The 20,976-nt window shown below is 53.7% G+C and overlaps 9 protein-coding genes across 9 annotated transcripts; 6 read left to right on the forward strand and 3 right to left on the reverse strand.

Moving 5' to 3' along the window:
- Positions 1-525: 525 nt before the first annotated feature.
- Positions 526-3,240, forward strand: HD553DRAFT_323437 (uncharacterized protein; the record flags this gene model as incomplete). Its single annotated transcript, XM_046181386.1, has 5 exons — positions 526-891; positions 961-1,275; positions 1,583-1,750; positions 2,672-2,960; positions 3,155-3,240. 5 exons carry the CDS (start codon positions 526-528, stop codon positions 3,238-3,240), a joined length of 1,224 nt encoding a protein of 407 aa, XP_046037519.1.
- Positions 3,241-3,332: 92 nt separating this feature from the next.
- On the forward strand, positions 3,333-3,691 carry HD553DRAFT_341327 (uncharacterized protein; the record flags this gene model as incomplete). Its single annotated transcript, XM_046182620.1, has 2 exons — positions 3,333-3,343; positions 3,409-3,691. The coding sequence occupies 2 exons, from the start codon at positions 3,333-3,335 to the stop codon at positions 3,689-3,691; spliced, it is 294 nt and encodes a 97-aa protein (XP_046037520.1).
- Positions 3,692-3,807: 116 nt separating this feature from the next.
- HD553DRAFT_309762 (uncharacterized protein) lies at positions 3,808-6,661 on the reverse strand. The gene is made up of 5 exons (XM_046179749.1): positions 6,425-6,661; positions 6,254-6,357; positions 6,043-6,175; positions 5,806-5,971; positions 3,808-5,709 (listed from the first exon to the last, which is right to left on the reverse strand). The coding sequence occupies exons 1-5, from the start codon at positions 6,451-6,453 to the stop codon at positions 4,015-4,017; spliced, it is 2,127 nt and encodes a 708-aa protein (XP_046037521.1). The 5' UTR covers positions 6,454-6,661; the 3' UTR covers positions 3,808-4,014.
- A 969-nt stretch (positions 6,662-7,630) lies between these two features.
- Positions 7,631-8,736, forward strand: HD553DRAFT_341329 (putative C-8 sterol isomerase (Erg-1); the record flags this gene model as incomplete). The annotated part of the gene is made up of 5 exons (XM_046182621.1): positions 7,631-7,774; positions 7,859-8,115; positions 8,195-8,321; positions 8,406-8,499; positions 8,603-8,736. 5 exons carry the CDS (start codon positions 7,631-7,633, stop codon positions 8,734-8,736), a joined length of 756 nt encoding a protein of 251 aa, XP_046037522.1.
- Positions 8,737-9,620: 884 nt separating this feature from the next.
- HD553DRAFT_309766 (glycosyltransferase family 20-domain-containing protein) lies at positions 9,621-12,491 on the forward strand. The gene is made up of 9 exons (XM_046179750.1): positions 9,621-9,867; positions 10,086-10,169; positions 10,258-10,445; positions 10,528-10,607; positions 10,675-11,134; positions 11,204-11,859; positions 11,933-12,021; positions 12,090-12,141; positions 12,207-12,491. The coding sequence occupies exons 1-9, from the start codon at positions 9,751-9,753 to the stop codon at positions 12,344-12,346; spliced, it is 1,866 nt and encodes a 621-aa protein (XP_046037523.1). The 5' UTR covers positions 9,621-9,750; the 3' UTR covers positions 12,347-12,491.
- Positions 12,492-13,228: 737 nt separating this feature from the next.
- On the forward strand, positions 13,229-14,028 carry HD553DRAFT_323440 (uncharacterized protein; the record flags this gene model as incomplete). Its single annotated transcript, XM_046181387.1, has 4 exons — positions 13,229-13,303; positions 13,385-13,655; positions 13,730-13,983; positions 14,005-14,028. The coding sequence occupies 4 exons, from the start codon at positions 13,229-13,231 to the stop codon at positions 14,026-14,028; spliced, it is 624 nt and encodes a 207-aa protein (XP_046037524.1).
- A 725-nt stretch (positions 14,029-14,753) lies between these two features.
- Positions 14,754-15,821, forward strand: HD553DRAFT_219523 (uncharacterized protein). Its single transcript, XM_046177222.1, has one exon. The coding sequence runs from the start codon at positions 14,965-14,967 to the stop codon at positions 15,754-15,756; it is 792 nt and encodes a 263-aa protein (XP_046037525.1). The 5' UTR covers positions 14,754-14,964; the 3' UTR covers positions 15,757-15,821.
- A 64-nt stretch (positions 15,822-15,885) lies between these two features.
- On the reverse strand, positions 15,886-17,254 carry HD553DRAFT_309771 (uncharacterized protein; the record flags this gene model as incomplete). Its single annotated transcript, XM_046179751.1, has 2 exons — positions 16,681-17,254; positions 15,886-16,618 (listed from the first exon to the last, which is right to left on the reverse strand). The coding sequence occupies exons 1-2, from the start codon at positions 16,849-16,851 to the stop codon at positions 15,887-15,889; spliced, it is 903 nt and encodes a 300-aa protein (XP_046037526.1). The 5' UTR covers positions 16,852-17,254.
- Positions 17,255-18,479: 1,225 nt separating this feature from the next.
- On the reverse strand, positions 18,480-20,862 carry HD553DRAFT_283487 (uncharacterized protein). The gene is made up of 4 exons (XM_046178180.1): positions 20,495-20,862; positions 19,496-20,432; positions 19,327-19,425; positions 18,480-19,259 (listed from the first exon to the last, which is right to left on the reverse strand). The coding sequence occupies exons 1-4, from the start codon at positions 20,807-20,809 to the stop codon at positions 18,949-18,951; spliced, it is 1,662 nt and encodes a 553-aa protein (XP_046037527.1). The 5' UTR covers positions 20,810-20,862; the 3' UTR covers positions 18,480-18,948.
- Positions 20,863-20,976: the final 114 nt, after the last annotated feature.

A 20,976-nucleotide genomic window follows, 5' to 3' on the forward strand; every position in this document is an offset into this window, starting at 1 on the left:
AGACATAGGATAAAGTTTTCTGCTGGGACGTGTAGAGTAGATCTTTGCTTCTCCTTCCCTACTTTCGTCAGCGCGCGACTCTCCTCTATGCGATACCGTACCCGAAACTCGCTGCTTACCTCTTAACGTGACGGCGACGCGAGAACCGATTTGATCCTTTGTGTCGAATGATATCATTCAAACGGGACTGACCTACCTCACGATCATTCGAGATAATCCTTTGTCAGCATTCCCTTAATCCTGCGCTGTTCGAGGTCGGCTCCTTTCAAAACACGTAATCATGAAATCAATTACCCCTTGAACACCGCCTTGAGCTATCCTGGTTGGCACTCCGCCATGTTCTTGCCACCAACAGACTATCGATTCGTGTCTCAGTAGATGAAAGGAGGCACTGTGTCGTAAATCAAGCGAGCGAGAAGCTCCCGACCAAATTCACTATATAGGTACTGCCAAACGTTGATTACTGGAAAGATTACGCTTCTTTGACAAACTGTCTCAGCAGAGAACTGACAAGAACCGTGCAAGATGTCCATCGCTAATAGCTACTCCAGCAGTCAATACTCGAATAGAAGTGCCCCCAGCGGTTTGTGGAGAAAAGCGATGTCATTGGTCTCCAGAAGGCGGGGAAGATCCAGCGTCAGCAGCCAAGAGGCAGAGTACTCAGCCAGCGATCTGTCGATAGAACAGTGCGATGATGGATGGCAATCCGAAGACACCGCTGGATCTCGGCATTCAAGTCTCGACCCTGACTACACTCTTGAGCGGTCGAGCCCACCATACTACGCCCACGTAGACCCTCCTGGATGCTCTAATCAAGCCAAAGCGATTTGGGGTTTGTTCAACATGTTTCCTGGCTACACTCTTGAACATATCCACCAACGGCAACTTTGCGTAAGTTTCAGGCCGTCTCATGCACCTTGCCTGTATCTCCAGCTGACCGACCAGTTATAGCCGCTGAAGCTTTCCCTTCGGTGGTCCGACCGATCGTCGACCGGTCCTTACGTATCGGTATACATTGATGGTCAACACCAAGACGACTTCACAAGGGACGAGACCGAATGGGACGGATGGATGCAGATACTGAACGAGATCGAGCCGGGCAAGGCGCTCGGAATCCTCTACCACGGCAATGATTATCTTATATACGATATCCACCTGGACCCTCAAGATCGAACTTCCACAAGCCACGATCGAGAGCTGATATTCACGCTCAAGGCACTAAATCGAGGGGATTTATCACGACATTGGCATGACGAACAGGCCATTCGTTCCAGGGTACATTGTGAAAGTAGCGAGGTCTTCAAGGATGATGTATCTGAAACGTCAGCCTTGTAGTACTTATAGAGCGAGTACTCGCCGAGTGCAACAAGCCCCCTCCAGAACCTGTGAGATGTTGCCGATCTGTTTCTGGAAATCATGAAATAGTCAAACTAGTACGGGCGAAGATACTCAGCAGCGTTCAGACAGAGTGATTGGAATCTCATGTCTATCGCAATAGAGAGTAGAGGCCTTGGATCACGCATGCTTGGCAGAACAGTCTATCTCGTGAGCCGATTTCTCAACCCTATATTACACATAGTAGTTTGTGCTTCCAAGAGGAACGACCAGATGTGGGCGATCCGCAGAATTTGTCAGGCCAAACAACGTTCACGTCACGCGCCACGAAACGATCCGCGATGGCGATCGGCTGAAACGCGAAGCCACATGCGCGTCGCCCTTTGACAGCCGCCAGGAATTCGTTGCATTGAGGGTAACTGTTCTTCTTTTCCAGATAGGTTAGACCATGATCCCCGTGTTATGGTCGACCGATGTTGACTAAGGCTGACCGAACAGCATAGAGGATCGCGGCTGCGAGTCCTGCGGGTACTACTGCAATGGTGAATGATCACGTGCAGCGTTTTGAAGCCCGCATTCAAAGGGGGACATTCCTGACGTGCTGGACCATTTGCATAGCAGAATAAGCAAGGTAATTCCTTTGCCAAATATCGATAGTTTAGCGAAGGTTTAGCTAGCTGACAGTATCGCGACAAATCACCATGCCTCCTCCCTCCCTCACTATCAATGACCGATGATGCGAAATCCTCAAGACTGGATCCACTAACTCGCCTAGCAGAAGTCTCATGTTGTCAACGGTGGATCAGATCAGTCATACGAAGAAAATATGGTGACGACGTCTAACGGATTCTTCTAATATCTGTCATTTCTTGTTTCTTTACACGCATGCTGACAGCAATCGTCGGGAGACGCAAAGTCCCTGCGACGCCTTGGAGGCATTGGTATCGTGAACGGCGGCCTTGCGAGGTGCTAAATCTGGATTACGGAAGCGATCACATGCAATGGAATTCGCAAGCTGATGTCCTAGACATCAGGCATGCCCTGCCCTACAGGATCAACTGATATCCTTCGAAAAGATAGAAATGTGATCGATGTCCGACGCTGCGACCTCGGATTGATGGATCGATGCATTTTACTAGTTGTTGTGATTGTCAGAAATATGCCTAAATGCTTGTATCAGCGAGCGAGTGATCAGCGATCTCGTCGGCAATTTGGTAACAGCTGACCCAGCAATGAGAGATAGCTGGCGTAATGCCTGACCTGGTGTATCGACGGAAGAGCTCATGTGTTCATGCGCGCGTGTTGAGCTTAGTCGATCATCGCCAGTCGCTGACAGCGTTATCATGGTCGCATGAAACGCGAGACCGAACCTTCTATCACGCCACGCGCGGATCGTTTCCACGCGAGCACCCTTTCTTCCCGTGTTACTCCGTCCTGTGCGCAGGCCTGCAGGCCCCTTTCTGGTTTCAGGCAGGCTGATCGCTTATTCTGGCAGAGAAAAGACGAGGGTGATGGACGGCATACCACGAGGAGACACAATTCTTCTGCTCCTCTCACGCTCCTCGGCGACAAGAAGGATGGCGCCGATCAACATGTGAAACGTCGGCCAGCAATGGGCTCGGCCCGTGCGCGTGTGATCGATCCACCCGACCACCTTTTTTGACGACGCGACGACCATCAGCTGGAAGGAATTTTGATGAGTGGGCAAGTCTGATCTCACCTGATATACAAAACAACAAATTGGTCCTCTTCGCCTCTTCCTCTTTTCTCTTTCTGCTCTTGACTTCAGCTCATTCATTCTTCATTCGCTCCGACATAGCCGTCAAAGCTTGCTCAGCACATCATAACCTTAACACCTACGCTCGTTACATACAGCCCGTCGCTCGCTACCTCCCACTCGCCTAACTCGGCATCAATTTCGAACCTTATACTTCCCACCGGGTCACCTTTTTCAAACTCTACGTTCAACAACACCTTATTGAATCCGTAATATCACAATGAAGTTCGCGTACGTCGCACAGACTTGCACCAAAAAAGATAACCAGACACCAAGCTGATCTTGGACAGGAACAGCCTCTTCTTCATCACCCTCGTCGCTCTCTTTCAGATCGCCCTGGCCTCGCCCTCCATCAACGGGTACAACGACGCCCCTCCCACCCCTCACCGCGCCTACTCTCACCCCCGAACTTCTCCCTCGCCTTCTCCCCGTCCCGGACACCATCGTTGGAACCACGACCACAAGTCTAGGTTGGAGAGGCTCGTCAGCGAGAACAGGCCTGCCAAGAAGATGGTCGAGGTCGGGGACGAGTTGGTCCAGAAGCGTAGGGTCTGGGGGTCGAAGAGCAGGAAGGCTTAGACCGGGAATGTCCACGTGAGTACGGAATGACAGGGTCTTGTCGATACAGTCATCTCGAACTAATCCGCTCACCTCGGACGTTCTTCATCAGTACGCCAGACGGGAACTCCCATCAACCACTTTAGACCAGGATCGACCTCTTCTTTCAACAAGGACGCCACATTACTATATACTGCCTGTTCACTTTTTGCCGATACACCGAGTGTAGTCAATCCACCTTGTCATGCTATGTTATAATGCCATGCATTGCCAGGACATCTCCGTGATTCATTCTCCATCTTACTCAAGCGCCCTGATCACTGACAGTGTATAAAGCGAACCGCCTATCTGCAATCCAAAGGCGGCGGCTGCAACGGTATAGCTCCCATCTCAAACTTGTCCGCTTCGAACGCTTTCTTTACGAGTTCCGGTAAAGTGTCCAGCGATTTCAGAAGGTGATCCCAGACCGTCTGCCCTCTTTGACCAGGTCCGGAGTAGGCTGCGTTCGTCCCTGTACTAGAAGTTGCTGGTGCCGTTGCGATGGAAGAGAAAATACCACCGGTCGGAGCTACCGGAACAGCAGTAGAGGTAGAACCAAAGGCCGAGGCTTGTGGCTGGGTTGTTGCGCTCGTGCTTGCGGCAGGTTGCCCAAACGCACTCGTCGAACCAAACGCCGAACCTCCAGATGTGCCAGCAGCGGGCTGACCGAAAGCGCTCGTCGAGCCGAAGGCTGACGTTGCTGGTGTCGTTCCCCCAAATGCTGCCGGACTAGCAGCAGCAGCAGGTGCAGCGGGACTAGGCGCTGCTGCTCCGAAAGGCGTTGTCGACCCGAACGCCGAGGTGGTCGCCGCTGCCGCTACAGGTTGTCCGAAAGCTCCGAATCCTCCTGAAGTCGGTGCGTTTGCAGAACTCCCAAACGCGCTCGATGTGTTGTTCTGGCTGTTGCTAGAATTCGTGAAAGCCGACGTCCCGAAAGCCGATGTAGGCTGGGTCGTTGACGTCGATCCAAACGCACTTTGTCCGAACCCTCCTGCGGCCGGAGCAGGTGCTGTCGTATTCGTTGTAGCAGCTCCAAACGGCGAAGCGGCCCCAAAAGTAGAAGGTGCGGCAGCTGCAGACGTCGCTGGCTGTCCAAAAGGTGATGCACCTCCAAACGCACTGCCCGTAGAAGCGCTACCCGTGGCAGGCTGTCCAAACGCGCTCGCTCCAAATCCACCCGCAGGCTTGGCCCCGAATGCGCTTTGCCCGAACCCGGTCCCTGGTGCAGGAGCCGTCGTAGCTGCTGGTGAACCACCTCCGAACGCTCCGAAAGCCGACGTCGTAGCGGGTTTGGCACCGAAAGCCCCGCTCGACCCGAACGCACTCCCTCCCGTCTGACTAGTCGATCCGAAAGCGCTTTGTCCAAAGGCACTTCCAGCCGCAGGTGCCGCTGTGGACGATGCTCCGAAGGCCGATTGCCCAAACGCTCCGGACTGCCCGAAAGCTCCTCCTCCTCCTGCTGTCGTTCCCGTCACCGCTGCAGGTTGTCCAAAGCTAGACGAACCAAACGCTGACCCAGCCGGTTTCGCCCCAAACGCGCTCGACCCAAAGGCTCCGCCTGTTGTCGCTGCAGGCGAAACGGCAGCTACAGGTGATTGTCCGAAAGCGCTCGTCCCGAATGCGCTTCCTCCCGCAGGTGCCGCAGCTCCAAACGGACTCTTCGCTCCGAATGCAGATGAGCCGAACGCAGACGCCGTCTGAGCTGGTTGTCCGAATGCAGACGAGGCAGCGGGGGTGGTCTGTCCAAACGCAGACGTGCCAGTGGAAGCTGGCTGTCCGAACGCAGATGTAGCAGCAGGAGCACCGAAAGCCGAGGTCGAAGTGGAAGCTGCCGGCTGTCCAAAAGCGGACGTCGGAGCCGCCGCTGATGATGAGGAAGCAGCCTGGTTCAGACGATTGAATCGGATCTGTTCACTCTGCTGGATCGCCGCGTCCATGTTGTTCAACACCTGAGTGTATTGGTTGTTGGCATTGGCGATAAGTTGCTGCTCCTCCGAAATCTATCAGACCAAGCAAGATCAAATCCGAATACCGATCAGTCCTCAGCGGGGCATTTGCCAAAGTTTCCCCGTCTCGAATTGGCAGTAAATACTCACGTAAGCGTTCATATCCCCCCTCATCTGCGCTTGCATGGCTTTCCACCTCATCTCCTCTGGCGAGACGTCCAGTCCGGCCAAGAGACACGGATCTTCCTTTTGACCGTACGAGCTCAATGGCCAGGCGGGTTTCTCACGTTGGAGGTCCGCTTGGAAGACTTCCCGGCTATCAAATCGATGTCCAGCTTGTGAGCAACAATAATCGAGATGAAGTAGGAAGGGAGAGCATTGCCTCACGTTACGACGCTTCCGGGTGCCACTTGAACTTGAGCAGTGTTATTGGTGTTATTGCCATTCGTCCCTACCCCGGCTGGATTACCAAACGGGCTCGTTCCCCCGAATCCACCTGGTCGAGCTCCGAACGCCGAAGCTATCGATGATCACCGCACGTACGTTCGTCAGTCATAAGTTACCACTGTAAGCGGTACGTCGAATATCAGGGACTTACTACCGAACGGCCTAGCTACATTCGATGCGTTCCCTCCTGGACGTTGTGAACCTTCCAGACCGGGCGGATGGTCGTTGTGACAAGACGAGCCGTATCGACATTGTCTGCAAGGATCATCAAAGGTCAGCTTTGTCAAATTTTCTTCAGAATCGGTCTCAGATCTGGACTTGCCCACGGAGGTAGAAGTTGCAGACTACCATGTTGTCGGTGTTGAATGGATAGATTCGTCTTCAGCTTGTACCTCTGAAGGGCGTGCTTCTTGGTTGGTCTTGCAATTCAGGCTGGTCTTGGCAAAGGGCCGCAGGGGTGTTTGGATGCGTTGATAGCAGATCAGATTATGTGTTTGGATCCTTCTGTTCTCACTGCCGAATCTGATGTTTGGGAATAAAGGTGTCGAAGAGTGCTTGCGTATCTCACTTTAATAGCAAGTTGAAAGCAACCTCTACGGGATCGTGCTAATCATCATCAGGCAACCTCGGTCTATCCAAGATTAATCATATCAAATATTCGTTTCTAATATTCTCCCCAACGCCGGCGATATTTCCCCGGTCGGCTCTCTCAAGCCATCGAACGATCGTAAGATGCAAAGGGAAGTTCAATCACAACACGATATTCTCGAAACGCGGTTCATCAACCATCACAGCAAGGGCTTCTTCACATCTTCCGCTTCCAACTTCTTGTCTCTCATCCGGCCTCGTTGGTTTGCTACCGGGGGACTCATATACGGTAGGGCTGTCACGGCGATCAGGGTGGACCTCGACAAAAGCTGAACATCAGGCGTTTTGTGTTTAGCTCTTTCACCTCTTTGCATCTATCGCTCGGAGATCTTTTGGACTTCTTGCTTGTGAGTACATCAGACTAGCGTCAACTCATCGGGAAAGAATGGGCGAGAGGGATAGAGACGTCCGGGACGCAATACATCTTGTGCGGGAAAGCGATCAAGCATAGCTTCCTTGCAGCTACATTCGTCGAGCAAACAACCTAGGCTACCCTGCAAAGAGCCCTAGAACGACTAGAATCTCAGGAACGAAACGAGGCTGAGGCCGACTGGTCGCTCGTCAATATGTGAAACGACAAGCGGTCGACGGGAACCTGAAGGGTTATACGACCAACCGCATGAGTTGTCGGTGCATCGTACGATGTTTATCAGCATATGGCCATGGAGAAGGAGGAGAACTATGGGAGTTCCGCTTGGCGAGAGATGCTGCTTCGATAATACAGTACACAAGACAGTTATGCACGGCTTACTGACAACCAACAAACCACGTCTCTCCTGCTTCCCCTCAGCTCGCCTTCATAAACACCAACCCCACCACCCAGACCACAAACCTTTGATTTCTCTCTCATTTTATCCTCTCGATCAAGAACTACTAGAAGATGCCCGGCGGAAAGCGACAACAACCTGTCCGGTATAGCCGACAACCCGTCCATCATACTAAGTCCCGGTGGTTGTCCCTACCCGGGATCGGGATCTTTATCGCGGTATTCACCGCTTTGGCTTTGTGGTTGGACAAGGTCGGGGTGAGTACCAGGTCCAGACCTCACCCTGAGTACAAGTTCCAAACAAAGGCGATGTTGATGGTCGTGATCGTTCCTCGATGGCAGCCCCGATTCTATCACTTTACCCCGCAAGGCCTGAACACCATCGTGCAAGAAACCCTCTCCTCGCAATCCGCCCTGCAAAACCTGCCCATCGACAGCCTGAACACGACCATCCTCCTCACTGACCTGCTAGAACGGATCAAGGTCGCTTACCCGGACACGCAGGTCCAGACGGATTTCCTCGACCGGAACGAGTGGGTCTGGAACAACGCTGGAGGGGCTATGGGGAGCATGTATATCATACACGCTTCCATCACCGAGTGAGTTTTCGGCGCTGCTGCCGAGGTCGTGTTGAGCGTGAGATGCTGACGGGAGCATGGTACAACCCCTGGCGTCCAGGTACCTGATCATCTTCGGTTCTGCCGTTGGGACCGAGGGACATTCGGGGAGACATACCGCCGACGACTATTTCCACATCTTGAAGGGCTTGCAGACGGCCTTTTTGCCTGGCGAGTTGGAACCCGAGGTGAGTCGGCACTTGACGGTGTGGCTCGAACATCATCTATCTTAGGAAGGAGCTAACCGGATTAATCTTAATTCGTGCTGATAGGTCTACCCGGCCGGCGCTGTCCATCACATGCGAAGGGGAGATGTCAAGCAGTACAAGATCGAGGCCGAGACTTGGGCTCTCGAATACGCTCAAGGTCGGTCTAACGTTCCCCCTTGAAGCCTTTTTCTCATCTGATCTTGTTCGCTAAAATCCATTTGACCTCCCGGCTCCATATCGGCTTCTGCGACTTGCCACAGGTTGGATCCCCCTGATGTTGCCCTTCGGGATGGCCGATACGGTATTCTCCACCTTGGACATCGGGTCATTTTACAAGACGGCGTATCTGACGGGGAGGGCGATGATACAAAACTTGTTGAGGGGGAAGATCTGAGCGGAGGCGCCGATAGTGAGGTCTTGGCAGGACAAATGGATGGCGAGGGAGATGCTGAAGATAGTACATAGGTAGAGGGAAGGCGGAGGAGAGCGAAGGGGGAAGAAGGTATAATCGAGGCGCGACAGCGTCATAACGGGAAGGTCGTAAGATAGACAGACACAATCGTATTGCATCGCATTGAATCGTATCGCATGGTCGTGATTAGCACGAACCTACTGCCTACTGAAAGCTGGAAGTAAACGTTGCCCGTTCGGCCGTCTCTCACAAAGCCTTGACTTCTCTTCCGCTCTTCTTTCGCTCTTGGCGACATGATCCACCATCCACGATCCACGATGAAACATCAACATGCCCGCTTCCTTTGGCAATCCTTTGGCCGTCTCTGATCAACCGACAGCGATCGTCATCGAATGGAACGTCCGTGTGTCCACCTTCTCTCTCGCTCTCTTCTCGCTCGGATAAAGTCGCGTGGCTTTTGTTTACTCCGCCTTGTCCGCGCGCGACTTTTGAAGCGGGGGACCAAGGTGGATTGGATTGCAAGTCCAGATCTCGATATCGACATCCACTTGCGGTTTCGAGGAGGTCACACGCGATCACAAGACCAGGTCATAGCCGAAGTGGGACTGCAGATCCTCTGTTACTCCTGGCTCCTGGTCGTCTGACCACGGGTCGTTTTCAACAAGGAAGTTGCTGAGGTGTCGCTGATGTAAAAGAAATACACAACATTCCACAGTCTCGCTACCGCCTGTGTGTTGCTGCTGACGGTGGTGGCGCTCCCTCTCTTCCCTGCCCTGCCCTCCCTGCCCCTGCTCTGCCTCGCGCGCTGAGATTCCAGGAAACTCAACGTCTAGCCTCGAGCACGCTAACGAGCTCTGGGTTGATTATTTCAACCTCGCAACCTCTTCAATCGCAATATCATCAACCTTCAACTACCTACCCTCTACGTTCTACCTAGCTACCTACCTGTTTACCATACAGAACACATACACGAATAAACGCATAGAAACTCGCACGATGACATTCACCGCCCCCGAACGAAAAGAGGGCGAACCCCCCAGGTTGATCGTCGTCTCGAACCGTCTGCCCGTGACCATCAAAAAGGATGCAAAGACCGGGGAATACACTTACAAGGTCGGTCTCTAGTCGTTGTCGTCATCATTGTGTCTGTGTGAGGTTCTGAATGAGGCTAGGTCGCTGATATTGTTGTTTCTCTCTTGTCTTCGGTCCGACGTTGTTATATACACCCGAAACTCGTTCCCCCTTTCATCACCTGGAAACACGTTCTTGAACTCGATTCCTCGAATCTCGACTCTCAACTGTCGACCGAAACATGAAAACCCCGCTCGTAGATGTCCTCCGGAGGTCTCGTCTCGGCGCTCTCGGGATGCAAGAAGACGATGCAATTCACCTGGATCGGTTGGCCCGGCCAAGACGTCAGTATTCCCCTCCCATAGTCTCGTCGTAACAAGCATATCTGACCCCCATTCTCCGAATCGTGACAATCCTGCCCGACCCATACAGATCCCCATGAAAGACCGCCAACAGGTCGAAGACCACCTCCTCAACGAATTCAACTGTTACCCCGTCTACCTCTCGGACGAACTCGCCGACAGGCACTATAACGGGTTTTCCAACTCGATCCTGTGGCCGCTGTTCCACTACCACCCGGGTGAGATGAACTTTGACGAGGACAACTGGTTGGCTTATCGGTGAGTCTCGGTACCGATTTTGAGAGTAGAAGTCAGGGAATGTAGGCTGATAGGAGCGTTATACTTCGTGATGCGTGTTCAGGGAGGCCAACATGAGGTTTGCCGAGGTCGTCAACGGGTTCGTGGGCAAGGGAGACATGGTCTGGGTCCAGGACTACCATCGTGCGTCACATCAGTCCCAAAAAGCGTGATCATTTGAGAAACTGACTTTCTCCACTTCTCGCCATAGTCATGCTCCTACCGATGCTCTTGCGAACGATGATGTCGGGAACTTCCGCTCAGGGCGAGACAACCCGAAAAGAACTCTCTCGAGTGGCCGTCGGCGTCTCTACCGACATTTCCAAGGTCATGGGTATCCAACCTGCCAAGACTAGCAAGGCCGGCGTCCCGCTCACCCCGGAAGCCTTGCCCAACTCGGCCCTCCCGCACGAACGTGCTAGCAAGACCCTGGACGAAGGGGTTGCCGACGTCGAAGGTGCCGACGAGGACGAGTTTGACGAAGAGAGGTTGCAGAGGCAACAACAGGAACGGGACGATGCCGCCGTGGAAAAGGCTGCCGAGGCCAACGGCAAGGGTGGCGTCAAGATCGGGTTCTTCTTGCACACGCCTTTCCCGAGTAGCGAGATTTATAGGATCTTGCCCGTCAGGAGGGAGATCTTGTTGGGAGTCTTGCAGTGTGATCTCATCGGGTGAGCAATTGCGTTTAAGGGAAAGATCTCGACCAATTCGCTCACGCTAACGCCCGAACATCACCGCAGTTTCCACACCTACGACTATGCTCGTCACTTCTTGTCGTCCTGCACCCGTATCCTCGGACTACCCACCATGCCCAATGGTCTCTGGTTCGAGGGTCGATACGCCCACGTCGGTACCTTCCCCATCGGTATCGAACCCATGCAATTCGTCGAGGGTCTCGAGAAGCCGACCGTGCAGAAGCGTCTGGCTCAGCTGGAGAAGCGTTTCGAGGGCGTCAAGGTCATCATCGGAGTCGATCGATTGGATTACATCAAGGGTGTCCCTCAAAAGTTGCACGCGCTCGAGACCTTTTTGCACCAACACCCCGAGTGGATCGGCAAGGTCGTCCTCGTCCAGCTCGCCATTCCCTCGAGGCAAGACGTCGAAGAGTACCAAAACCTGAGGAGCATGACCGAACAGCTCGTCGGACGCATCAACGGACAGTTTGGGACCGTTGAGTTCATGCCGATCCATTTCATGCACACCAGCGTGGCCATGGACGAGCTTACCGCCATGTACGCCCTTTCGGACGCTTGTTTCGTCACCTCGACGAGGGACGGGATGAACTTGGTCGCCTACGAGTACATCTCGAGTCAGGTCAAGAAGCACGGTGTCATGATCTTGTCCGAATTCGCCGGTGCCGCTCAGAGTTTGAACGGAAGCTTGATCATCAACCCTTGTGAGTGATGGTCCGTGAACGACACGTAGAGGAGGCTGTTTTAGCTGATACTTAATGACGCTTGAAACCACAGGGGACGTGCAATCTACGGCTGATGCCATTTACGATGCCGTAACCATGGACGCCGAGACCAAGAAGAGCAACCACGACAAGCTGTGGAAGGTAGGCCTCGTCGTCGTGGGGTACAATATGGCATGCCATCAAGAGCTAAACCTGACGTCGCTTTACAGTACGTCTCGACCCACACGTCCGAAAAGTGGGGAACCGACTTTGTATCCGAGCGTAAGTCTATATATGTTATCTGCTTACAACGCGGCTCCAGCTCAACCTGCCTTTGAGACCCACAGTCAAACGCATTCAAGGCGCTCCTCCTTCCGCTCCTGTACCTGGTGGCCGTAACAGGCGAACGAGCGTTGCGGGAAGCATCATGTCGTCTGCCGGTGGTCGAGCCAGGAGGACTTCGTCCATCGTCGGGCTCAAGCAGTAACTTCGAGCGAGTTCGTTTGTGTTTGTGAGGTTTCGGGTCGTCTGCCTTGGGGACGCCTACAATATATATAGACAGTAGCTGTGACGGTGGATTAGATCTTGTCTGCCCATCGCAAAATGAAAGAAATGATTTATTGTGCTGCGAAGATGTGCTCGGTTTTGGCGTGGGCGTACGTTCGAGGTTGATCCAGACTTTCACGTGATGGGGTCGCATCGCCAAATCTTCGTCGTTTCCCGCGAGACCTGGGCGGCAGAGTACAAGTAGCTCGACATCTTGATTCAACAACCATTTCCCTCTACTTCGATACTTCCCGCCCGGTCTTTTCCCCTTTCTCTTCTTAACGCAGGAGATCCAACGAGGTCTCCATCACCATCTTCAAAAGCATTCGCGATATCAGCAAACACCTTGCGCTCCTGCCCTTTCACGAGGGCGGTCGAGTGCAAACCTTCTCATCGAGTCGCGAACCGTATCTTTGGTGTAGAAAAGCTCTAAGGAGTCGACGAGTCTTGGGTGCCGTGCTGGTCTTGATTACCTCAAATAAGAGGAGCGGTGATCAAGCGGGGCAAGTTCTTGTCGGGTATCATCATCCCCGTGTCTGTACATTTTGTTGTATTTTCCGTGTCACATGTTGAATGAGATCGTCTTCCTTCGACTTTGACTCTGGCTGCATGATCTTGATTCCGCGCGACTCGTTACCAAGAAGTTGTGTTGAAGAGAAGATCGTCAAAGGAGCATCACCTCAATGTATAACCTATAACGACTCAGACTTTACCTTGAATTCTCGCCATATGATATAGACTTACAGTCCTGCTTCGATCGAACCAGTTCGACAAAGCTTAGGCAGTTGCCCCTCACCGGGAATCTTGCACGGGGTCGAGAACGATGTCCGGCAGCTCTACGGATTCACTCGGGGACTTGATTCGTAAGGCTGGGAATGCTTCCAAGGGATCCGATGTGGTATGTCACTATGTCTATCTGATTCACAATGGCATCCAAAGACGCCTTCTCATACTGATGGTACGATGATGTTGCTCACAGCGTCGAACGGCTCTGGAACAACTCATCCAAACCTCCTCCTCCCCCAGCATCTCCTCCGTCTCCCTGATTCCCCAGCACCTTCCCTCCCTAGTCCCAGATTTCCCTGACCTATGGCCAGCCGGTCTGGATGCCGCTTACGACGTCAGCGAACATGAAGACAAGAACGTCAGGATGCAGGGGTATAGGCTTGTCGTGGATCTGGCTAGGATCGGGGTCGGGGCGGAGGAGGTGGGGACTATGACGGACGTCTTGTTACAGTCCATGTATACATGTGAGTCTGCCATTCTTGGTCGGACTGTCGGCTAAGAAAGTATCGACTGACAGACATGTCGTTCTTTCTGACAGCCCACCAAGACAATTCTTTGGAAGAAATAAACACCCTCGAACAATGCATACGATCCCTCATCCATCTCAACCCCGGCGCAGCTATCGGCCTGATCACCTCTCTCTTGTCCAAGGAGACTAATGTCCCGACGAAACTTATCTGGGATCTCATCGAGGGCCCTGCGAACGGAGATGTGGAGGCTTGGTTGGGTCGAGCTGCCGGGGGCGAGGGAGAGGCGGATGAAAAGAGGGCAGTGAAAGAGAATTTGTTCAGGGTGAGTCGTTCTCGCGCATAGCATGTGTTTAGGCCCACGAGGTAGAGAACTAATAAGCGACCCTGGTGACGATACGGTTCAGGTGCTAGAGACTGGGGATCATACCTCTCGAACCCGGACGATCAGGCTATTACTGCTTTTCGACGATATCAAAGGGAAACAAACGACCAAAACATTATTGACGGAACTGCTCTCGCAAATCGTCCTCTGCGCAGTAGAAGAAACCGAACCACCTCAAATTCGACCATACCTCGCTCAGCTCGACACTCTCCTCGCATGCTCAACACCTTCAGCTAAACCGGACTACCGCTGGCTACTCTATCTCTATTGTCACGCTCCATCGACCGTGTTCGAATGGGCGAAACTGCCCGCCGGACAGATCCCTACGGCGATAGCTAGTCCGTCCAGGCTCGTCGAGTGGGTCGTTGCGAGTTGGAATGCTTGGAAAGAGGAAAGTTTGAAGGGAGGGGAGGGCACAGACGAGCGGTTGGCGATCAGGGAGCTTGGGGTGAGGATGACGAGGACGGCGGTCGCACAGGTTGTGGTTAGTATTTCTTGACTTTTTTGGTATAGTTGGTATAGAGGCTGATTGAGGGAGGGTCGCGTAGAAATGGTTTCCAGGTCCGGTCACCCTCGTGACCATCATGCCACGAATATCCGAACTCGAGGCGTGTCTCTTGTTGTCATACTTTTTGTTTCTGAAATTTGTAAGTCCCTCCGCAAGGCCCATCTGACAGCTACGCGACGCTGATAGGCAATCTCGTTCGCAGAAAGGACAAATCGCGGATCTGGTCGACAACGATCTCGAACGCACCCTCAATCAGATCGCAGACGTTTGTGAGCGAGGCTTGGAAAACGCTTACGGATCGGGCGAGACGACTCGAGCAAAGTGGGAGAATGTAGGGAAGATGTGTCGGGTGAGTTGGGGAAGCATAGACGATGTCGAGGGGTTTCGTATTTTGACCAGCGACTTTATAGAACATGACCCCGCCCATCAAGCTCGACACGGTACATCCTTCCTGGACGATCGGACGCAAATCGCCGGTCGTCACCACACCTCCCGCTGTGGCACCAATCGCAGCTGCGTCAACAACCATCGCAACGCCCACATCAACATCGAAGCCTATTCCCACAGGTCCAAACCCTGTCCAACCGCCAGCATCGACATCCAAGCCGAAGCTTCCTCCCACGGGCCCGGCCTCGATTAGCATCAGGCGACCTGCTTCGACTGCTAATCCGGTCAGCGGCCGTCCGTCCGGCTTTTCAATACGAGATTCGGCGAATCGATCGACTTCCAATAACGCTGGAGACAAACGACCTGGACCATCCTTGCTCGGACGATTGGCCGAGTCTACGCCAAAGAGGAAACGCGAGCAAGAGCCAATCGCATCCCCCGTGAAGACACCTTCACTCGCGAGCCGCTTGGGCATCCACCTGCCCGGGAGCGTTACACCAACGCATGAGCAGGATCACAACAGGAAGAAGCAAAAGTCCGATCGCGATCGTAGCGGCCGCAGCGATCGAGCTCCTACCCCGCCATCTCGCACCGGTGCGATACCCAACCTCTTGGCGAGGATGAACTCGAGCGGACCGACACCAAATCGACCTGTACCGACGCCGGCAGAACGGCCTATTTCGCCGGCAATCCCGTCCGATGGGGTTCAGCGTCGAGGACGAGGCTGGGCCAACGCCGGGATCGATCTCGCTCCTTCGGCTCCTGCCACGGGCGGATTCTCGATACGCGGGCGAACGCCATCTTCTGCGACAAAATAGTAACGAAACTTTGACGACCTACGTGCGCCCAGAAACCGAGCACAGATAGAACGATTAGAATAGAGAGCATAACGATGTAAACCAGTACAAGTCTTGATAGCACATGACATTGGTAATAAAAAACAGCGCATCAAAATTTCCTCTTCAGATTGCTGCAGTACCGCTGCTGAGCCTTGGCCTTGGTTCCGATCACACTCCAAGTGTCTGTAATGCCATCCAACTCCCTTTGGTCGTACCACTTCTTCATCATCTCTAATCTTTGAATGAGATCATCGCACTCTGCCTTGCCGGACTGCGACTCGATAGCCCATCGCTCGGCCTTGGCCTGCTCGGCCTTGGCTTGCCCGGCATTAGCTTGCTCGACCTTGGCCTGCTCGACTTTCGCTTGCTCGACCTTCGCTTGCTCGAGATCCGCTTCTGCCTGAGAGCTGATAGCATCCATATTCGCCGGCGTGGTGGCATCAGGAGCATCGGCGCGGATCTCAGACGGAGTGGCAGTCGCGACAGACCCACTGTCGACCGATGCCGGGGCAGGAGTGGCAGCCTCTCCGTTAACTTCGCCGATAGGCAAAGTATGACGAAGACCTTCGGAACCCCTTGGAATCGCTGGAGGCTGCGGAGAGTGGCGCACATTGTCCTCGAGGGGTCGAATCTTAGGATTGCAGCTGCCCTCGCATCGCACGACGCAGGCAAAACAGCGCGACTTGAGTTCTCCATCGACCTCGAGAAGGGCCATACACGGCCAGCGTTCCCAGTTCTCTGGCATATGCGAGGGTGGCGCGCCGGCTCGGCAGTTATGACAGCGATCATCTGCGTGAAAGGTCACCAGTCTCTCCGGTATAGCCAGGGCGCGAGCGAGTTGCTGTATTTCCGAAAGCTAGATGAGCGATGCAAATCTCATTGCGAGGGTGATCGTGCACATACCCTGCCTCGAGAGCTGTTTGCCAGGCCTTGGCCTTGGCTGGCTGCTACCATACGCCTCATTGCCGTCATCAGGTCTTCGCCTGGCAGTTTCTCGACAAACGTCCTGATTGTGGTCTTCTTGGGCCGGTTCATCACACTCGACGCTTTTCCGGTGTCGTCATCCTCATCCATGGCCAGTGCCTTGGCAACATTAGCGATGCGACCGACAGCCAAAGTCTTGGCCTGTCGCTCTGGGACGGTGGCTGCGAGCAGGACCGAGCTGATGTTTTTGTTGCATGGGGGAAGAGCTGCTGCGTTTGTGGCAGGAGGCTGCTGGACTGTCTCGACCGTAGGGACTGAGCTCTTGTTGCCCGATGGAGCAACATCTGCGGGCTTGGAGGGCAAAGTGGCCGGAGGTGTGACTGAGGCGTTGACAGTAGTGTTTACAGGCCGCAACAAGCTGTAATCAAGGCGAATGGGAGGAGGCCGAGACGGAACAGAACCTGCTGATATGGGAGTAGACAGCAAACCCGAGGCTGTCGTGAACCCAAGAGTTTCCTCTATCTGTTACGTACGGCCTTTTTGCTTCTAAGACAGTCCGACGCAATATTTTATCTTACCGTTATCACCAGCTCTCTTGAGGTAGAATCAGACAAGGGTAGCTAGTCCTAGTCGAAAGGTATTGAGAGTTTATTCGAGGTTGTAGAGGTTGAGAGGAATTCAGAGATGTTCTGTCTTCCCTTCAACATTCTCTTTTGGCCTCATATATATATGTTCATGAGATACTACAATATCCAAGTCTAACACTACGAGCGCCAATGTACGAGTTCCGACTTCCGATCTCCGTTCTCCAATGTATGAGGTATGAGTTCCGGTCTCCGATGTACGAAGTACGAGTTCCGGTCTCCGATGTACGAAGTACGAGTTCCGGTCTCCGATGTACAAAGTACGGGTTCCGGTCTCCGATGTACGAGGTACGAGTTCCGGTCTCCGATGTACAATGTACGAGTTCCGACAGAGTCCTTTGGCAAGTTCCCACAGTGTCCTAGCATCCCTCTGTGGAAGGTGTTTCAGGTGATGGTCCAGCGGCTTGCTGATCTTGTGTACTGAAACACCAGTCCAGTGGGCAAGCGTGATTGGAGTGGTGACTTGCCGTCTATGTCCTAATGTTGTATAGCACTTGTAGATAGTCCTAAACATGTCCTGAGTCGATTCATTACAGAGGCTCCATGTTGGGGTCTGCCATAGGAAGTCCTGCTAGCCGGAGTATGATCCCTTGGATCGATCCTAATCGGAGGAGCCTTGTTTTCGCTCCAGAGGAGAACTTTCTCCGTCCGCGTGCAACCGCTCCTATAGCCCACCCTCTCATTGCTCTTTTCCCTCTCGTCACGCCTGGTCCTGCTGCTTTTTTTCCTATCTCTGGTACGCTCCATCTTCTTGTGAGGGCGGCCGCCGTTTTGTGCAGGGCGTTTGGTAGCGGTGCCACGGCTCCTGTTGCTTAACCTCTCAAGAACCTTGTTGGCAAGACCTTGGTCCGTGATTTGGTTGACGAGATTGTCGACATCGGTGGGGACAGATGACATGGTAGAGTGAAGTATTTAGGCGTTGAAGGACGATGGTGCAGTAAGAAGTGTGATCCAGCCAGGTCGACTGTTCAGCCTTTCTGCCTTTTCTCGACTTGTCGTTGCACGAAGTCCATAGTCCATCCTTGATGACACGACCATGCATGCGCTGGCAAACTGTTAATGCTTTCTCACGCCGTGCGAGTTGATCAGATTGACGGGTAGAGGTTTGATGATCGATGATGATAATCAATGATGATGATCGATCAATGATCTGATCTGATCGGGTCGAAACGTCGAACTCGATGGACATCGGTCCCATCAATCACACCATGGCGAGGAGGTGAAACAACGGCGAGAAGTTCGAAAGTCTGTCCACCGGGGCAATCCCAAGTCGGTCGAGCCAAGTGGTAAGAGAGAGAGATATCGTCAAGGGTACTTGGTGTCGACGTGATGGACTACTCGATACTCGCTACTCGATTGCGATACCACAAGTACTAATGAGCTACTGATACTTGCTGCTGAGCTGCTGAGCTGCTTCGTTGTCGCGGATGATTGCCAAATCCCGATGAAGCATGACCGACTTGACTTTTGATTCCGCTCAAAACCGTCAAACGATGCCTTTTCGCAATCTCTCGCCACTAGATCGTACACACCAGAACGAGATCCGTAGAAACTTTACTGTGCAAGTTCCCATCGAGGGTATATAGCAGACGAACAGAACAGACTATTCCCAATCGCTATCGTCCCCATCCGTATCCTCCCGCTTGCTCTCGGCAACCGGCTTCTTCGCCCCGTTCCCACCACTCTGCTCGCTGACAATGTCGTAGCTCTCTTCACTCTGACGCCTGCTCGTACTGGCGCTCTCGACGGTAGCCGCAGCGGGACTGGCCACGGCAGGCTCGACCTTGACGGTCTGTTCGTCGGTGGGGAGCTTGACGGGTTCAGGCGTAGGAGCCGAAGGCATCTTGGGCGTCTCTTTTTCGTCGACCTCGGCGTCGTCCCAGCTAAAGTCTTCTTCCTCCTTGGGTTGAGCAGCTGCAATCAGGGCAGTCACGCCGTCAGCCTCAAACAATCTCGACTAGCTTAATGTTGATGTTCTCACCTCGCAAGAGCTCTTGACGCTTCTTCTCCTCGTCCTCGATGTTGTGCTTGTGGAACAAGTACCTCGTCCAGAATTCCTCCTCCGAGACCTGCTTGGCGACTACTCACCCCATGCACATACAAATCAGTTCGGTTTCGAACGCGCAAGCATACCGCTCTTCATCGCTTACCCAGAGCATCCTTGGTCTTCTTGAGCGCCTCGACATCGGCGTCATTGGCTTCCGGACCCATCTCTGCCCAAACGAGCTTCTGTACGTCTTGTCCCTCGTACCCTCCCGCACTCTCGATCTTGTCCCTCTTGAACGCAGCGAAAGCGTCCTGCCTGGCCTTGGTCTCGCTCGTCGCCGAAGGATCCTGCGAAAGCAGCTCGACGTCGGTACGGAGTCGTCGCAAGAGGGCGTTGAGACGGAGTTGAGAGCGAGAAAGGTCGTTGCCTGCCATGCTAGCTCGATCGAAAAGCACGGTCGACTTGTTGTTGTTGTTGCCCTCCTCTGCCGAGCCATACACCCCGACGTCGGTCCCGTCCCACGAATAGGTGTAGGAACCAGAACCTTCTTCGGGAGGGACGACCTTGACGGCGTCCTTCAAGAACGACCCCGCCTCGCCCAACAAGTCCTCGGCGAGCTTTTCGGCTTGACGCAAGTTGATCTTTGTCCCAGCCTTTTCGAGGTTCTGTTGAATCGTCGAGGAGAGGGTGGAGATGTTGGCTCGGTTGATCTGGGCGAGGGAAGGGTTGTTGGCGATGCTCTCGGACAAGGTCTTTTGCAGCGAACCGAGGTTGGCATTGATCTGGTTGGCCTCGGTAGCCAGCGTACTCTGGAGGTTCTTGAAGAAGGCCTGCGTTTGCTTGGCAGTAGGCAGCGAAGTCGAGCTCGAAGCCGGTTCCGTCTTTTCGTCCCCGGCGATGACCTCTTTGCCCTTGCCCTTGTCCACCTTGGGTTCGGCCTTGACTCCATCAGCTATGGCCGCACCGATTGCACCGAGGTTGATATCGGGCTTGCGGACCTCGAAGGACGCCGAGTGCGTCTGCAGCATCTTGAGCTCGTCCTGAGCCTCGGCTACGGTCCGAGCAAAGTCCTTCTTGACGGCATCCAGGGCAGAGTCGGCCTAGAGGACGAGAGGTCATGTTTTAGCATCTGCGTGATCGTCCTGCAATCAAGTCGACTCGCCTGCTTTCTGAACCCGCCCCAAAAGGATCCTCCCCAGGACGAAAGCTGCTGAACGACCTGCCCGACTTCTTGCTCGAGTCCAGCCGCCGTGGCTGTCGCCGTTGTCGCAGCGGATTCATTCTTCACTGCCGCATCCTCCTCCTTTTCCTTGTTTCCCTCTTTCTCCTCCACCACCACACCCTCTGGTCGGATGGTACTGCTAGAATCCCTTCGTTCCTGCTTGGACGGTCCGGCCGACGTCGAGGCTTCGGCGACCGCTGCGGGCGTACCGGGTCGAGTGTTGTTGACAAAAGCAGCGTCTGCTGAGAGGTCCATGGAGGAAAAAGCTATGTTCCTGATGCTCTGTGATATAGTTGTTGAAGTCCCCGACGACGTGGGTGGACTGATGATCAGTTCGTGAAGTCGATGCTCAGCTCATATCGCACCTGCCTTTGTCGGCCTCGCGCGAACAGGTCGGCCGGTCGGATTCGTAAAGTCATACG

The sequence above is a fragment of the Filobasidium floriforme genome (genome assembly GCF_021052385.1).
Source record: "Filobasidium floriforme strain CBS 6241 chromosome Unknown HD553scaffold_8, whole genome shotgun sequence".
NCBI classification, from domain to species: domain Eukaryota; kingdom Fungi; phylum Basidiomycota; class Tremellomycetes; order Filobasidiales; family Filobasidiaceae; genus Filobasidium; species Filobasidium floriforme.